This window comes from Lipotes vexillifer, unplaced genomic scaffold, assembly GCF_000442215.2.
Source record: "Lipotes vexillifer unplaced genomic scaffold, Lipotes_vexillifer_v1.1 scaffold543, whole genome shotgun sequence".
In the NCBI taxonomy this organism is placed as follows: domain Eukaryota; kingdom Metazoa; phylum Chordata; class Mammalia; order Artiodactyla; family Lipotidae; genus Lipotes; species Lipotes vexillifer.
Genome location: NW_006799055.1, coordinates 1,789,834 through 1,808,963, shown reverse-complemented (window position 1 = coordinate 1,808,963; position 19,130 = coordinate 1,789,834). Strand labels below are relative to the sequence as shown.

General features: G+C 42.6%; 1 protein-coding gene across 2 annotated transcripts in view; it reads right to left on the bottom strand.

The window, feature by feature from the left end:
- FLT1 (fms related receptor tyrosine kinase 1) overlaps positions 1-19,130 on the bottom strand; it is a 177,855-nt gene that overhangs the window by 76,205 nt on the left and 82,520 nt on the right. For both annotated transcript variants that reach the window (XM_007471438.1, XM_007471439.1), the window contains exons 11-12: positions 14,786-14,900; positions 5,559-5,667 (exon numbers count right to left, since the gene is read on the bottom strand). In XM_007471438.1, the coding sequence (XP_007471500.1) occupies positions 5,559-5,667; positions 14,786-14,900 (224 nt within the window). The remainder of the gene's footprint in view (positions 1-5,558; positions 5,668-14,785; positions 14,901-19,130) is intronic.

The following is a 19,130-nucleotide window of genomic DNA, read 5'->3' as shown; positions in this document are numbered from 1 at the left end:
GGTACGCGGGCCTCTCACCGTTGTGGCCTCTCCCCCCGCGGAGCGCAGGCTCCGGACGCGCAGGCTCAGCGGCCGTGGCTCACGGGCCCAGCCGCTCCGCGGCACGCGGGATCCTCCCGGACCGGGGCACGAACCCGCGTCCCCTGCATCGGCAGGCGGACCCTCAACCACTGCGCCACCAGGGAAGCCCTAAGAGCAAGATTTCTCCTGAAAATGCGGACAGCTAATCTCGCAGAGTTGCTAGATTCCAAAGTGGGGGCAGAAGGTTTCTAACTCAAATCTGCTCTTAAAAAACATACTCAGCATTTTCCTAAAAGGACTGCATCACTGAAAGTCATTTTCTCCAGTGTCATTCTTGGCGCCTCTAGCCACAGCTCACGGGCTCCCCTCCTCAGCTTTCTTAACCTGGGCCATCATTTAGCTTCTGCACTGAGAGTTCCTTAGTCTCCTTTTGGACCATCTCACCAGACGATTTTAGAAATACCATTGGCTGTTACTAGCCCTGAACTGGCCTGCTCTCAAAACCCTCCCATCGCTTGTTACTAGCGGCATATCTGTACTTGAGCAAAGAACTGTGGCCAACATTTCACAAAGAACTTTGAAGATGAAAAGCGCTATGTTATGCTATTATTATTATTATCCTTTGCACACAAAGCTATAAAGAAACCTTTAAACCTTAAGGGGACAATAGTCCAAAATTAGATATCATATCAACTCTTTCCTAAATCTCACTTTGCTTGTTTTTCTGATTTTTCTGGGCTTTGGCTTTATTATAAAGTGTCACGTCTGAAGAAATGCCAAAGTATTCATCTGAAACCTGGGAGCCGGGGGGTAGCAGTGGTTTATGAAGCTGTCAATGACTGGAGAGAGAGGAGGCCAGTGGAAGTTTTCCTGCTTTTAAAATGAAAACCTGAGAATGTGCCAGAAGAGGCAGAAGCAAGCTGACCATAGTTTTTTAACATAACAATAAGGTGTCAGAAATAGCCCCTCTAATTCAGCATCTTTTTATACCTGGGACACTTTCCAAGCATGAGGAGTAAAAACATCAGCCATCAACTTTTACCCAGATACTAGGGCAGAAGTCTTGGTGCACTGGTTGCAATCAAATTATTTCTTAAAAGACTGTAGGCTTCCATTTACGAAGTCCCATCCTGGTAGTTAGAACCCAAGTGGGTCCCAAGTAACACCACTGAGATCATGTAGAGAGTTTCTATTTACTTTAGTGATTTGAAACTTCCTGTGGAAATAGCTCACAGGTTTCCTGGTGGAAGATTTTGTTTATCTTTGCCAAAGCACCACCAGGAATCTCAAAATAAAATGCATTTAGTGACATTGGGAAGCCAGGGAGATAAGGCAGCGCTGTTCCTGTTTCACCCTCAGTAATTGCTAACACACCCATAGTCACGCTGAGTGCCAACAAAACAGCAAAAACACACAGGAAAAGAAAAGAATCGAATCCGTTTTCAGGTCCGTTTCTCATATGGGGACACTGTTAGGAGGCTAATTTGGTTTCTGTTGTCAGATGGCACTTAGAAATGATCTATTTCTCAGTATAGCCCCTCCACTATTCTTTTCTGATCCATGGAAGGTGATAAATAAGATGTCCTAAACTAGGTAATGAATCCAGAGGGATTTTTCCCTTAATTCATGTCGGTTTTTTTTTTTTTTTTTAGCCTGAGTACAAAAACAGACCGAAGAAAGCATTGCCTTCTAACTCTCAAAATGAAAACAAGAAATCTTCCCACACTTAAGGATCTGTTGCAGATTCAGCCCAGGCTTCAGTAGCACCAACTAACACTCATCCATCCAACACATAATCACATCCACGGCGTCTTAGGAGATGCTGTGGAGAAGACGCCACCCTTGCTCAGGAGACGTCCCACCCAGGGTTAGGTGAAAGGGTAATGTATTTATACAGAGGTGCACATTTGGGGGTGGACATCTTGACTTGATTGGATCAAACGTGTGAATTAAGTTCATGAAAGAGACGAGCAGAGACATTAAAAGGATGAAAGGTATCTCCTTTGTCAGGTGGAAATAAAGGCTTTACTTCAACTGGAGAACAGAAACAGCATTCTCTAAAAAGAAAGTGAGTGGTGACTAGAAAGTTTTGCTCCTTTCAAATAGATACTATGGACAAGTGAATGGCAGAGTTGGAGTAGAAGCCGTGGAGGATGCTAATGGCCACAGCAAACTTGTTCACATCAGTTCAGAAGGCAGCTCTGTGGTTATTGTATTTTAGAGAAGGGGCAGCATGATTGAAATGAGGATCAGTACAGATCGAAATCTAGATCTTTTGATTTTGAGCAGTTCAATTTTAGACAGCTCTTTTAAAGCACGCCCTGCACTAGGTCGAGTATAAGCATGGAACAAATGTACATTCATTTATCAGAATAATCGTCACGTAAGGTGCAACGTTCCTAAAGAATATTTAGTCTCATCTCTAGTGAGGCTAAATCTCATGACAGAGATTTGAGTAAGAAAGAAAGAAGAGTTTTAGAAATAATGAATGAAAAAAGTAATCTATGATTACCCATCAAGACTAGAATTTTTCAAAACAGGGAGCAAAGCATTTAGGAGAATTACATTCCGGGCAATGGGGACTTGATTGGATGAGTTTGTGCTCAGTTTTAAGATTAAAACTCTTAAATTTTTGGAGGAAAAATGTCGTGAGCTTCGAGTTAGGTATGTTGGAAATAGAATTCCCATCGCTCCTTTCAATGGATGAGGAAAGGCTTCAGGCACTCCGTGGTTATAAATTGGACGATATGGTGGGAGGTGAAGGGGGATTTCTGCCTGAGTTCCGCAGGTGGTCAGCCGTATCAGCTGGGGCCCTTGCAGCAGCCATGCTGTGCACAGATACAGGCCGGAGCCATGAAGCACTCGGGGGAGGGGTGGGCTGGATGTTGGTGCTGCAGTGAATAATGGGCATCGATGAACCTTCCTGGGACTCGTATCATGAGGGAAACGAGCAGGACGTGCCCTCAGTCAGGGCATCCCCTCCCAGTACTCCCTTCAGACCCAGGCAAGGGGGGCTCTCTGTTCAGGCTGTACCCCTCCCCACGATGGAGAGAGTCTAGCGGGGTGGGGGGGGCTGCCCACACAGAGCCTGTGCTACCCCCACTCTTTATCTTTCGTGGGGCCCCTGGGGCCCCAGAATTCCCTGTAAAGATGATCCCAAGTCTGCTTCCAGACTGTCTCAGACCTCTTCCCCCTTCGCTCGGTCTGTCCTCCTGAGGTCAGACTGCTGGGCAGTCTGCACACTTATAGGGCCCAGGGAGACTGTTTGGGGGAGGGGTGGACAGAGTTTGGAGGTGTGGCCTGGGGAGACCATCCCCAGGAGGATAGGGCCCCTTACCATGAGGGCCGAGCCCGGAGTGGAAGGAGAAGCAAGGTGAGCCAGGCGTGGGCTTCTCCTGCACCGCCAGGCACTGTCACGCTCTGTGCAGTCCAGGAACTCTAGACTTGTGCCTGACTTTCCAGGTTATCATGAAAGTATCTTTGTCCACCAGAGGCTACAACATATTTCACAGCTTGTTCATGTGATTCAGAACTTGTAAGTGGTTAGATGTATAGTCTGTGGGCCTCTGTTGGTCTTCTCGGCTTGATTCTGAAACTGCCAGGGCCAGCCTGTCCTTTCTATCGATTCTTTGTACCCACAGGACTACCTCAAGTCCTGCTTCCTTCTTAGAGGCTCAGAGCAACACTCTACAATACAGGGCTACCTGTGGCTACTGAGCCTTGAAAGTATGGTCAGTGTGACTGAACTGAATTTCATTCAATTCGTTTTATCTTACTTCAATCCTGATTTTAAAAACGGAAGCGATGTAATATTTTAGAAAATACTGATGACATGTTAAAATGATAACATGGGATCTGTTAGGTGAAATAAAATGAATTTCACGTTTTTCTTTTTTACTTTAAAAAAAAATGGTCATTAGAAAATGTTAAATTATGTATGTGGCTGACATATTTTTATTGGTGGAATTGGCTTAGCATTGGTAAATTCACCTGTCACGTCGACACTTCTGCTCATTCCTTTTGATACTAGGATACAGGTAACATTTCTTCTTCGTGCCCACAGTGTTCAAACTGTCTTCCTAGAAAGACAGGGCCTCCTTGCTATCTCTTTGAACGCTCAACACAGAGTTGAACTGTCCTGTTTAATAGTTGGTGCTCATTAAACTTGTACAAACGTATTGAATGTTAAGAATAGAACAGGAATGGCTCAATCTTTTGTACTCTAAATCACAGAGACAGTGGCCGTGGGCTTGTATGGTCAGGGTTAGCTTGTTGCCCCCCCAAATATAAAGGACAACACAAACCTTTGGACTTAATTAGTCTAAATCATCTGAGGTTGATTAAAGAATCAGTATGTGTGAAACTGCTCTCTGAATCCTTCTCTAAATAAAGGGCTTTTCCTATTTGGAATGAACGCAAAGATGATTTTATCTCCGCTTCTCGAATATTGAGGGTATAGGGACTGACTTGGTTTTCAGAGGCTCTCCCGTGTGCCTCTCCACCTCTCTAATCCCCATTTCCTCATCTGGAAAATGCAGGGCTAGAATGTCGAATTATAGCCCCTAAAAGTCTCTTCTGGCTCTGACATTGTGAGCACCTACCCAAGGATCTCTCCCCTGGCACAGCTTCTCTGAGGGTCAGCTAAATTGCCAGAAGGCTCCCTGTGATCTGGCAACCCATATTTCTCATGAAATCGGACATCCCTATTTCCTTCTGGAGAACTCAAGGCAACTGCTACAGCCTGCCCCAGGCAGTGCGAAGTTTCCAGAAAGTTGGCCAACTGCCCAGGTTTTTTCAGAAAATTGGGGGAGTGTGGAGCCAGGCAATTGTTTTTATACTTTGAGCTACTTACTTCCTTCCTGTACCCATGGAGGGACATAGGGAGTGCCATTTGTGTACCTTGGAAGTTGTAAGATTTGCAGACACCATCATATTTAAGGTTAAAAATTCTGAAATGCTACCAAAAAATAGCACACTAAGAATGATCAACCAAGCTCAGGGTCAGATTTCTTTAGCAGAGCCTCATGTGCCAAAAAGCTGAAATTCAGTTGTGAAACATTTGCTGTACAGCAGAAATTAACACAACCCTGTAAATCAACGATAACATCAATTAAAAAAAAAAGTTGTGAAACAGTTCGCCTCTTGGGTTACAAAGATGTCATCCCATGTATTAGAATTGGTTTCCTTGAGTATTACTGAACAACCACTGTGTGCCAGGCCCTGTGCTGGGGACTGTAGGGTGTTCAAAAATGAACGTGACAAGATCCCAGATTCACAATCAAGCCTAGGAAAGAGACGTACACAAATAGCTCTAAAAGGGAATTCAGGGAAGTAACTCTTTAGGAGACCCAATGACCTAATGATGCTGTAGAAAACTATTCCTGAGAGCAAGGATGAAGGTACTCAAAGTTGGACAAGTCTGTGGAATGTTTTTTTTAAAAAATAAAAGTCACTCAAGTGCACTCAAAGCCAACGAGATTGCAAGAGAGACTTGAGGTCACTGGGCTGTCTTCGTGAATATAGGACATGTGGCTTACCTGTGATGTAAAAGTTTATGTTTCTTTCCACAGTCCCTACTTTATTGGCAGCCATGCAACTGTAGATTCCAGAAATTCTAGAGTCGGCCACAGCCAAGGTGCTAGCCGTCTGCAAAAGAAAAGGCAACTTTAGCGACAGGACGAAGAGCCATTGGACACCCCCTGAGATATTTCTGAGGGGGGCATGATCTGGCTATTCCACTGCCTCAACAGAGGTAGAACTGCACAAGTGGTGGTTACCAGAAACTCTCCCGTCGCCGAGCCTCAGCAAGAATGGAAAAACAACAGGAAAGCAGGTCCTCAGGAGACCGGGGGCTATGACATCCGACTCATATGAGGGCTTCAGGCTTATTTATCTCGTGCTGCTGGCGTAACAATTACAGACCTGAAGCCCAGATGCGGGACAGCACGTCCTACCCTATGAGGTGGTCAGGCCCACGCCAACGAGAGGGGGAGGTCCAGGCCTTCCCCTTTTGTTTGGATGACCTGTGATCACGAACACCGCTTGGTAACAGGAGCCTTCTTTGCCGTCTGGTTCTGTAAGCGGTGTGTTAAGTGAGCAAAGACAGAGGAGAAAGGCTGGCTGAACCATTTCTTTTCTGGGACGCGGCACTGCAGCCCTAATAGCGCAGAAGGAGGGGCGGAAACTCCCTAAGGCTCTTGCGGGTGTTTGTAAATTACTTAATTTCTCAGTCTGTCAATCCCTACTCTAGAAAATGAAGATATAAATCACGGATTCACACGGCAACGTTGCTTCTCTAGGTTTTAGTGCTGCTCTTGGGCAGATAAGCCCCTAAAAAGGCAGGAGGAGTCAAAACTATGTGAACTTGAAAGCACTTTCCAAACTATGATGTTGCAAAAAGTAATGTCCCCCCCCGCAACAAAAAAAAAGAACCACAAATTTATACAGCTTAAAGATTTGCATGGCTGTCTTCTTTTAAAGATAAAAATTAGCGGTATGAAATGAATTGTTCAGAATTTTAAAATTTAACCCAACCTTTCAAAAAAGTAATGCATGCTATACATAAAAAAAAAATGAAAACAGCTAGTAAGTTTTTCATATTTAAAATTACAAAAAAGGTTGATCCAGTTACTTATAAATCGTTGCAGCCTATCTCCTAGGACACAAAGAACTGGTCATAAGCCCTGAAATTGTAGGGGCTGTGCTGATGCTCCCAGACTAATGGGGTGTCCGGTCACTTACAGGTTAACGTGACACTTACAGAGAGGCTGAACTGTGACAGCAGGCTTTCTAAGATAGTAACACCAATTCTATAAAGGGTCCTAACACTTTTCTAAGTTGCTGAGTTATGCGGTAGGCACTTCACTCGTATTCTCATATCCCTTACAAGCAATTAAAGTATGTCTGTCTTTACAGATCAGGAAGACTAAAAAAAATATACACCTAGTTTTTTTAGCCAGCAACTTCATTGCTCCAAATTCTCTAATTTCCACTACGGTACAGTTGATATTTCACGATGATTCCTTTTCTGTTTGTTAGATCTGTTTAATTACATCTACCCACATATCCTCTGTGTATTACTGAAATTCTGGGAAATGAGTGTCTGCAATTTGTGGCATTTTCATCCAATGTAGCAGATACTGATTATTTGTTAAGGCATCGCCCAGACGTGGTAAAGGGGACGGAGGGGAGTATGACACAACCCTTATTCTTAACTTGAAGGGCTACTGCTAGGTCACAGGGAAGAATTTCCCTACTTGAAGCCCAAGTATATATTATTCTCTCTCTTACAGAGAAACACTCTCACAAAGGCAAATAACCAGTGGAGAGAGTATGAGGGAGAGCTCATTATAAGAGGCGGGGAATAAAAAAATTCTGGATGGCTGTTTAATTATTGCACCCACCACTTCAGAGTTGTGGAGGAAAAAGTAGCTAGAAGAGAAGCTTGTAGGTGAGAGGACAAGAGAGATCACCAAGTGAGACTGACTCCTGTAATTTTCTCAGGAGACGAGCTCGGATGCCTGAAAGCAGCACGAACAGGGTCAGAAGAGGAACAGTCATGGAGACCTCACAGCCCCTCTGCTGTTTGCCTCTCAGCTCAAGCACAGCTCTCCTTACGAAGTTAGCGCTCAATGTTTATCCTAAAGGGCCTCAGCAGAGCCTTATTTAGATTCTCAGGTGTATTGCTGCTCAATAAATAAGTGAACAACTCATTTCTGTTTGGCTTGAACATTTGAAATTATGAACGATTACCTGAATCTGAAAGTTGCATTTGGATTTCTATTAAAATTATTTTGATTTCACCGAGAGCGGGGCAACTGAGAACCAACTGGGTTTCGTGGCAGGGGCAAGCCAATTCAGATGTGCACATTTGCCACACTTAAGGCCTGTGCAGGCAACCGGGGGAGGGCTGTAGCCATTTTACAACACTGCGAAAACAGATAGCTCAGGATTTCTGTATAATCAGAGAATAAAACTGAGGTCCACAGAAGTGAAGTGAATCCAGGCCACATGATGAACCATGGAGATAACAGATGCATCTGAATCTCTTATTTTGCCTGAATGACCTCTTCCAAGACTGACACCTTACCCCCAGCAGAGCCTGCCCCAGAACTCACCTCTCCAAAGTTTCTATTAAAATTGAACTAGAAAGTGACATTGATGGGAGCTTACATTATTTCTTTGTTTCTGGGTACCTCTATGTTACCCTTGCTGTGCGCCAGAGAGTGTGTGAGGCATTACCTCATTTAATTAATCCTCCCTGGAGCCCAGTGACGTGGGTGTATCACTTGTTCTATAGAAGAGGCATCTGAGGTTATAAAGTGATTCACTCAAAGATCCATGGTACCACAGACAGCCCCGAGCAACAATTATGCCCAGGTTTGTCTGACACCAGTGCCCGTGCTCTTAATCTACACGAAATTGCTGCTTGCCGCCTTCAAACCCTTTAAATCTAATAGTACAGATCTACTGGTACAGTTCTGTCTATGATTTGAGTCGGATTTTCTCTCGAGAATACCTCCTTTAATGAGCAGACAGGGTCACTACAAGCTCAATGCTACTGTGTACAGAAACAGGTTTTTTTTTTTTAGTATTTTATACAAGTTGCAAGCTGATACAGTGTTATATGGTTTGAAAATATGATTGATAATGGACAAGTTATAATTAGAGAAGAACATTTTTAAATAAGATGGAACTTACATCCTGTGAGCAACGTTATTCAAAATGATCTGATTTCTAGAGGACTTTTAGTTTTCTAGAGTATATTTTTAAGCTATAAATTAAAATATTTTCATGAAAAAACTATGACACTTGAAGTATAAACTATAGAGTCAGAAAAGGGAGGTCAAGTGTGAGTTGGAGGTGGGTGTAGTTTGGACACAAGAGAACTCACAGGACGGGAGTCTCTTGGGTTAAGGGGACAAATGTGATCCCCGGCGGTCATGACCAAGTACAATTGTTTCAAGAGGGAAAAATGGAAATAACAGTTGGAACAGCAAATATCAACTTAATACTTGAAAAGAGACAGTATTTCAAACTCAAGAAGTTGAGCTGTAGCATATGTTTGAAATTATCATCATATATTTTATAAGGTACACCAAAAGAAATTCCCAAGGCTGTCTGCTTGTATCCATTCTAGAATTAGTTTCCATTTGCCACAGTTTTTTTAGTTCTGAACCCACACTTTGGGTGCCTCTGTTTTCCCTGCGAGGACTTCAAGGATTAAGATGTTAGAAAGAGACCCTTAAAATCCATTCTCTGGGTTCTTCTGTATGACCTAGGAACGCTGGTGAACACTGTCGTCAGGTACTGTAAATTTGGAAGTTATTCACTCTCCTTGCTTCCTTCCCTTTCGCTAAGCATTAGTGATTCACTACTGGAATGTGGTTTGAACCTCATGGAACAGAATGGATGGGATGATGTGTAATTCGGCCTAATTTCCAGCACTCGCCTTTAAAAAAAAAAAAAATCTATATACGGATTTTATTCTCGGATGTTTCTATTACAGTTTCCTTTGAAGTGTTTCAGGGAGAAATAAAAGCTGATATGTAAAGGTCAGGGAAGAATCTAAAATGATCCTGGGGTGGTGCATTTGAGCCAACTGATGGGAAATAGAACGTGAGAAGGTAGACAAGGTCGGGGAGTGTGTGGGAGAGCGGAACCCAGGCTGTACTCCCGGGATGAGGCATTCATGCTTCGGTCATGGACGTGTCTTTTACGGTACACACGTTTCTCAATGAAACCTCAAAACGATTTCAATGGAGATGTTGCTAAGATGTTAAATTGTCATGATCCTGCAGCCTCACAGAATTAATGCTGTGAAACGCATTTCCTGTGTATTTTTTCCTAACACAGGGCTCCTTCTACTTCCTGCCCCAAGTCTACAAAGTCTGGCAAACCCACTGAAACCACACCGAAGCTCCATGTTTGCCGTTAGCAACTCCGATTGATGACGTCACTTCTCACAGATCTGGGCCAAAACCTGGCCATAAGGAGACTGAATTTTATTGTCTCGTGCACCCTTCCTTGGGTTAAACAAAACAAAACACAACGGGGGGTGGGGGGAAGCAAGTCCCTGAAAGGCAGCAGGTGCTCGAGCAGGACCTCGCTCCACTGATGGCTGGAGCAGGGTCCCGGGCATGCCGACTATATGACTGTGGGGAAAAGCAGCTGTGTGCTCTAAACTGGGACTTTCATTTGCTTTCTTAACTTGAACAGAAAAGAAAAGCAGTTTTAATTGTAAAGGAAATAACAATGCAAAGAATTCTGAGATAGCAAAACTTCCATCTGTCATCTGAAAGAGGTTTTTCACACACACACACACACAGATATATTAACAGACGCTAAAAGCAAAATTAGTAAAGTCTTCTAAATTTAGGACATGAAATTAATAACTCAGTCTAATTTGTTACAGTCACTAGTAGGACTGTCTGCTTGTATCCATTCTAGAATTAGTTTCCATTTGCCACAGTTTTTTTAGTTCTGAACCCACACTTTGGGTGCCTCTGTTTTCCCTGCGAGGACTTCAAGGATTAAGATGTTAGAAAGAGACCCTTAAAATCCATTCTCTGGGTTCTTCTGTATGACCTAGGAACGCTGGTGAACACTGTCGTCAGGTACTGTAAATTTGGAAGTTATTCACTCTCCTTGCTTCCTTCCCTTTCGCTAAGCATTAGTGATTCACTACTGGAATGTGGTTTGAACCTCATGGAACAGAATGGATGGGATGATGTGTAATTCGGCCTAATTTCCAGCACTCGCCTTTAAAAAAAAAAAAAATCTATATACGGATTTTATTCTCGGATGTTTCTATTACAGTTTCCTTTGAAGTGTTTCAGGGAGAAATAAAAGCTGATATGTAAAGGTCAGGGAAGAATCTAAAATGATCCTGGGGTGGTGCATTTGAGCCAACTGATGGGAAATAGAACGTGAGAAGGTAGACAAGGTCGGGGAGTGTGTGGGAGAGCGGAACCCAGGCTGTACTCCCGGGATGAGGCATTCATGCTTCGGTCATGGACGTGTCTTTTACGGTACACACGTTTCTCAATGAAACCTCAAAACGATTTCAATGGAGATGTTGCTAAGATGTTAAATTGTCATGATCCTGCAGCCTCACAGAATTAATGCTGTGAAACGCATTTCCTGTGTATTTTTTCCTAACACAGGGCTCCTTCTACTTCCTGCCCCAAGTCTACAAAGTCTGGCAAACCCACTGAAACCACACCGAAGCTCCATGTTTGCCGTTAGCAACTCCGATTGATGACGTCACTTCTCACAGATCTGGGCCAAAACCTGGCCATAAGGAGACTGAATTTTATTGTCTCGTGCACCCTTCCTTGGGTTAAACAAAACAAAACACAACGGGGGGTGGGGGGAAGCAAGTCCCTGAAAGGCAGCAGGTGCTCGAGCAGGACCTCGCTCCACTGATGGCTGGAGCAGGGTCCCGGGCATGCCGACTATATGACTGTGGGGAAAAGCAGCTGTGTGCTCTAAACTGGGACTTTCATTTGCTTTCTTAACTTGAACAGAAAAGAAAAGCAGTTTTAATTGTAAAGGAAATAACAATGCAAAGAATTCTGAGATAGCAAAACTTCCATCTGTCATCTGAAAGAGGTTTTTCACACACACACACACACAGATATATTAACAGACGCTAAAAGCAAAATTAGTAAAGTCTTCTAAATTTAGGACATGAAATTAATAACTCAGTCTAATTTGTTACAGTCACTAGTAGGATGTGTGTGTGTGTGTGTGTGTGTGTGTACACACACTTCGTTTAGAAGGAGTATTAAAGGTTTTTCAACACAATTGTTTAATAAGTAGTCTTTACTGCATATGTTCACAATCAATTTGGGGGATTGCATTAGGGAATATAAGACAATCATCTTGATAACAGGCAAACGAGATAGGTCATATATTAGGAGCTCCATTTTTTGGAGGAGAGAACTCAGGTTCAGAGAGGTGAACTGATTTGCACGTGGTTACACAGAATAGAAAGGGCAGACCTTAACCCATGCTCTGCAGGTTGGATGGCCCAAGGGCCAACTGTGTCTGGAGGTCTCTGTTTAAAAACTTGGTGTAACTACAGAATTACAAGACAATAAATTTGTTTCAAGCACACATGGAGAAAATCGGGAAAGATTCTTTATCTCACCCAGGTTTTGTCATGGAGGCAGGTGGCCACTTCATGGTTCACGCTAATCAGAAACATAACCTAGCTTTTTTATTTTGTATCGTACGTTTTTTTGCGGCTAGAATACCACAAACCGGACTAGAAGTTCTTTGGAATTAAGCTCATAAATTCGTGTCTTACTATCCGGCAGTTAACACTACAAGCATCTGATAGGGTCAGGGAAAGGCAAAATGAATCGGCACAAGTCAAGGGCATCTTGAAATTTTCTAGTACCTTGTGACAACTAACTTGCTTTCTACTTTGAGGCAATTTCCTTTTTTTCAAAAATGTAGTGTCACTCAAACTTTCGAGTTTACAGAGTTTCCTCTTTTCTAAGTATTTCATTAAACTGCTGTCTCATCAATAGCTACACATCTCGGAATGTTTTAAACTACACTTTGTTTGCATTTGAGAAAAAGAACTGTAAGCCACCTACAGCTTACTGCAGTGGTTAGAAAAACATTTCCTGAATCCTTGACAAGTGATTGCTGATAGTATCATGCAAGCCATCACCATCTTAACTAATTTCTATATTGGCTTAGTTGGCAGAGCCCTGGGGTTTGGCAATGAAGACTTTGGTTTGAGCTTCTCATGTGCCACTTTTAAGCTGCGTGACTTGGAGTTAATCATCTTATCACCTCAGTTTTTCTTATCTTTAAAATGGAGATAGCCACTCTGGCCCACCAAAGAATGATGTTGACATAAGCGTATGTCCAAAAGTTTTCCATCAGGAAGAATTCAGATGTTATTTGTTATTATGAAGTCCTACGGGAGAATGATGCCATCTATTTTGTTGCCTTCAAATGCAAATATAGCTGAACAGATAAATAAGCATGACCAAACTTAAGCAGATAATACCCATATTAACAGACTACTCCAAATCAAGATATGCACATAGAAGTAGATATTCTAGCAAGGGGTGATTTGATATGTTTGTTTTCTTTCCCCCCTTCTTAAAGCATCACTACCCCTGTGCCTGATAATAGCAGATTTTGGAGTTGCATTTTTCACCAATTCGACAGAGAAGAAAACCACCAGGTCTGAGATCTGCTGAGATTTGCCTGGTTCACAAGGTATCAGCTAGTGTTGAGGTTAAGGGAGTGGAGAAAATGTGTCCAAGGGCAGGAAAGATGCTCCTAGACCCTGACTAGGTCAGGGCAACTTTTTTTTTTTAAACTGAGGCATAATTGACAAATAACATTAATATAAGCTTCAACATTTGTATGTATTGCAAAATGATCACTACAGTATGTCTAGTTAACACCCATCACCACACGTAGTACAAAGTTTTTTCTTTCTTGTGATGGGAATTTTTAAGATCTAGTCTCTTAGCAACTTTTAAGTGTGCAATTCAGCAGTATTAACCATCGTCGCAATGCTGTATATGGCGTCCCAATGGCTTACTTATATATTATAGGAATTGGAAGTTTGTACCTCTTAACCCCCTTCATCCATCTTCATACCTCCTACCTCTGGCAACCACCAATCTATGAGCTTGTTTTCTTGTTTATTTGTTTTCGTCCACATATAAGTGAGATCATACAGTATCGGTCTTTCTCTGTCGGACTTATTTCATTTAGCATAATGCCCTTAAGGTCTGTCCATGTTGTCACAAATGGCAAGCTTTCATTCTTTTTTATGGCTGAATAATATTCCACTGTGTATACAGACCACATTTTCTGCATCCATTCATCTGTCGATGGACACTTAGATTGTTTCCATATCTTGGCTGTTGTGAATAATGCTACAGTGAACACGTGGGTACCTGCATCTTTTGAGTTAGTGTTTTTGTCTTCTTCAAATACCCAGAAGTGGAATTGCTGAATCATATGGTAGTTACATTTTTAATTTTTAAAGGAACCCCCATACTGCTTTCCATAGTGGCTGCACCAATTATATTCCCACCAGTAGTGCACAAGGGGTTCTGCACACCCTCACCAACATTTGTTATTTCTTGTCCTTCTGACAACAGCCATTCTGACAGGTGTGAGGTGATATCTCATGGTGGTTCTGATTTGCCTTTCCTCAGTCAGGGAATCTGATACACTGTGTGTGTTTGTATACCCCAACCTAGGCTTCGCCCGTGCAAAAACAGAGGGGAAAGCAAGATATTTTGTGAAATGGAAACATTCCATTTTAGGCTAAAGTTTTGTACTAGCTTTTGCTTACTGACCTCTCACTTTATTTATGTCAGAGGTTCTCAGTTCTGTTTATGCTAGAATCTCCCAGGGAGCTTTTGTGAACCCTGGGCTCCACGCTAAAGATTCACATGTAATAATAATTGGTAAAGTATACTACTGTGCAGCCAGAGTTGAGAACCACTGATGTGGACCAGTTTGGTGTTCAAGAGGCATTTCTACCTCTTCCGTTAGGACCAAGGACTCACTCCTTCGGGACTGGTGCTCGGTTGGGTGTATACAGCAGTTTGAATAGCCTCAGTGCATCGCTCCGTAAAGACATACTACTGATTTTCTTCTCTCTGAATTTTTGCTTGAGCATTTGAATTCCTTCTGGCTCTAATAAACCCAGAACTGGGAGCTGAGTGTGTGCTTTTAGAATAAATATCCCCATGCTTATTTTGACAAACAGTACCTTATTCTTTCCTTCTAAGACTGCCGTGCGCTGAGTGATGCTCTCAATTCTGTTTCCTACGGTGCTGTCAGGATCCAGGATAAAGGACTCTTCATTATTGGAGCAAAAGTCATACCTATTTTTAAAAAAAGGAAGCCATCACTATGTTGCTTTGCAGCATGGTCTAGCCCATGGTGACCGGTGAAATGAAAACCATTTAACCTCAGACAACGGTGCTGTCAGGATCCAGGATAAAGGACTCTTCATTATTGGAGCAAAAGTCATACCTATTTTTAAAAAAAGGAAGCCATCACTATGTTGCTTTGCAGCATGGTCTAGCCCATGGTGACCGGTGAAATGAAAACCATTTAAGTCCTCAGACAACAAAGTCACAATTTTCTTCTTTTCCTTAGACTTTCCCCCCCCCCCCCAATATCCATCCTCAAAACTTAAAAACAGCAGACAGATTTTGCCTGATCTGCAAAACAAAACAAAACAAAACAAAAAAACCCACACCAGTGTTATCTCCATATATCCTTCCTGTTCTAAATGTTAAATACTAAATAAAAATGCATAAATTAAAAAATCTAGTATCTAGATTTTAATTAGTTCCTAGTGGAAGGAACATGCAAACACGGAAAAAACGGAAGTTATGTTAATGAATGTAAACCTCAAGGATAACAGCATTTCACAGCTATAAAAGGCTGGCATTTAATGAGAATATTCCATTATACAGCTCATTTTTTCCAGGGCTGATTAAGTGTATATGGAAACACACATCATGGAGCAGCTATTAAATTCAGTCTATTTCTTTTCAAGTTTTGGAGTATCATGGCAAGCTCTTTAACATCTCAGGCCTCAAGTGTTTAATTATAGAATATGTGTGCTGAAGCTGTTTAAGATCGTTTTTGCTTCTAAAAGTCCACGAAATCTCCCTCTCTTGCTCTTTAAACTAGCTGGAGGAGTACCATTTTAAAGAGAGATTCCAACCTATATCCGAAAGTATGTCCTTTCAAACACCTGATTATCAGTAGGTGCCTGTCAGTTTACTACCTAAATCATTGGTGTAAATATCTGTTGATCATTTATTATGTTTCTTCATCGCTGTTTCATTTACTTCTGCTATGATCTCTATGATTTCTTTCCTTCTACTAACTGTGGGTTTTGTTTGTTCCTCTTTCTCTAGTTGCTTTAGGTGTAAGGTTAGGTTGTTTATTTGAGATTTTTCTTGTTTCCTGAGGTAAGACTGTAATTGCAATAAACCTCCCTCTTAGGACTGCTTTTGCCGCGTCCCATAGGTTTTGGACCGTCGTGTTTTTGTTGTCATTTGGATCATTTATTATGTTTCGTGTATCCTAGGTTCTACACGAATAAAAAAATCCAAACAACAAAAAGGACACTTACATCCACTCTGACCCGGGCAGTGCAGCAGTATTTCAACATGCCTTTTCCCAAGCCAACGCCCACAAAACTGCTGCCAGACCAACCCCCTGAGCATTTGGGGTTTTAGTGGAATCCTCTTTGCTCCAAAAGCTTCAACAACTGTACTGAAGAAAGCCCAGGCTTCCGTGACTGAGGCCATCCAAAGTCCATTCCCTACCTGCCTTTTCAACCTTACCGCTACAGACACGTTTCCTCACAGGCAGACCACAGTTTGGTTCAGCTACGTCCAAGAAGACTTGAGTCCTAGAGCTGCCCTGACTTCTAGCTGTATGACAGTTTTCTCCTCTGAAACATACAAATAAAATTATACCTGCCCTGCTAATCTCATGGGATTATACATGTGTTAAATGACCTAATTTAATTGCAGAGGTTTTGTAAATTAAAGACACCCTAGAAAAGCGAGGAACTATTCTTCCTGTGGCTCGGGGTGTACACACCTGATTCCTTCATCTTCACTCACCAGTGACCGCTGCCTCGATGCCCCTCACCACCGGCCCAATCTCCTCCAAGCAGCTTATCCTGATCACTGTGAACCCTTACGGTGCACAGGATCAGAACCACTTGATGAGCCTGTAGCTAGACCACCTTAACTTGTGCGGTGATTTCTATTTGTGTGAACTATAGAAACAGAGCCTAGCTCTGTACCATCACGTATGACAAACGCAGGTGCTCAGTAAGTGGACACTGCAGGTGATTTGCTTCCTACCACTCATGACAAAATGAACACTGATTTTTTTTTAATTAGTTATTTATTTGGCTGTGCCAGGTCTTAGTTGTGGCAGGCGGGATCTTTAGTTGTGGCATGTGGGATCTAGTTCCCTGACCAGGGATGGAACCCGGGCGCCCTGCATTGGGAGTGCAGTCTTAACCACTGGACGTCCAGGGAAGTCCCCAACGCTGATTCCTTTAAAGCAGCCTTTTGAGATTTAAATATGGATTTTGGGGGGGACACGATGCAAATATACAAAGAGCTATTTTATGTGCCTCAAAAAAAAAAAAACAAAACATCTGTGGGTTCCCAAGGTGTTTCCCTGCCAGACTGGGTAGCTTAAGAGACAAGTGCGCGTAGGAACTGGCCTGAGTGCCTGCAGGCAGCTCACGGCCTTTGCTGCTTTCCGATCGCCTTATGGATTGATGCTGTTCATTTCTGTATCTCTCTTCTGGATGCAGTCTTTCCTCCTACCTCCCAGCCTAAAGAGTGAGGACCCTGTAAGGCAGGGAAGTGGTTATTTGTATGATTACTTGCACTGTGAACTTTTCATGGTGTCACTTCCTCTTCCTTCCTTCTGGCTTAGAATTTGTGGTGAGCAGACAGCTGGCTGGGCTCTAATCTGTACATGTCTTGGGCAGATTCTGGAGATTCTCAAGCCAGAAAGAATGCGTGGTTGCTCTTTAAGTCATTGTTGCCCTTGGCTACTGAGAAGAAAGTGAGAGGATGAAATAAGTGAGAGAAAAGGTAAGAGAGAAGGGATTGTGATGATCAGGAAAAAAAAAAGTTCTGTCATTATTCCTGTCTGGTCCTCAAGCTGAGGAAGGACTCCAGCATGTGAAACTAGGGAGTCTTCTGGGGTGGTCTCCCTTCCTGGGGGGGCACACTGCCATATAATGTCCTCTCCCCCAGAGCATTCACCAGTTTCTAAGTTTGCATTCAGTGCTTCTGAGGTCCCACTGGGCCAGCAGCTACAAGGACCATGGGCCACCTCTATGGGAATCACTGTCTTCATAGTTATGGCAGGGCCAAGCATGTAACTGGCACCCCACAAACATTTGTAAACATACAGGCGTGAGGTACTGATGTGTGGTTTCTAATAAGAGTTTTCATTGGTTTTAACTGTTTATTATTTTCAAACATATTGATGAGTAGAGTCATAGTATAGTAAACCCCCATATACCCATCAACCAGACTTACTAATTACCAAGAGTTTGCCACATTTGTTTCATCTATCCCTTATTTCTTTTTACTTTTTTCTTTTGAGAAATATTGTGAAGCAGATCGCAGACAGCATGTCATTTTAGCCTCACATATATTTAGTGCATGTCTAAAAATTATGCGCGTTTTCCAATAACAACAACGCCGTGATCACACCTAATAGAATTAGCAATAATTCCACGGTGTTGTTTGTATCTGGCCCATATATCAGATTTCTCCAAATGTTTTTAAGATGTCTGTTTTTACAGTGAGATTATAAGATTTAAAATGAAAAAGAGGGCTTCCCTGGTGGCGCAGTGGTTGAGAGTCCGCCTGCCGATGCGGGGGACGCGGGTTCGTGCCCCGGTCCGGGAAGATCCCACATGCCGCGGAGCGGCTGGGCCCGTGAGCCATGGCCGCTGAGCCTGCGCGTCCGGAGCCTGTGCTCCACAACGGGAGAGGCCACGACAGTGAGAGGCCCGCGTACCGCAAAAAATAAATAAATAAAATAAAATAAAATAAAAAAGAATTCATACGGACAAACCATTCCTTACGGAATTTGAGATTTTTTGACTAGCTATTCCTATAATCATCAGGTAAAAAAAGTGAACATTTTAACTTATTGATTAGTAGAAGGAACGGAACCAAAGAGAAATTATACACTTTCTCCTTGACTTGAAATATATCATGGCCTTAAAACTTGATCATTAAAATAAGTTATTTTGTCCTACTTTTCATAACATCTATACCTTGAACTACTGCCTAATCTCAGATCTTTCACACACATGGGGTACATATATAGGTTTATATAACGTGTGTGTGTCTGTGGAGATATATATAACATGTATATGGGGGGTTGTTACATATGTGTACACCTGTGACATGTACACACGTTACATAGGTACTTGGTACTGTGACATCCAAGAGCTGAAGTTCTCTTGTACCTGAAAGAGAAGCCTGTAATTTCATTCCTTTTTCCCCAAAGAAGTGAAAAAGATAAGGGAGGCCTCAGAC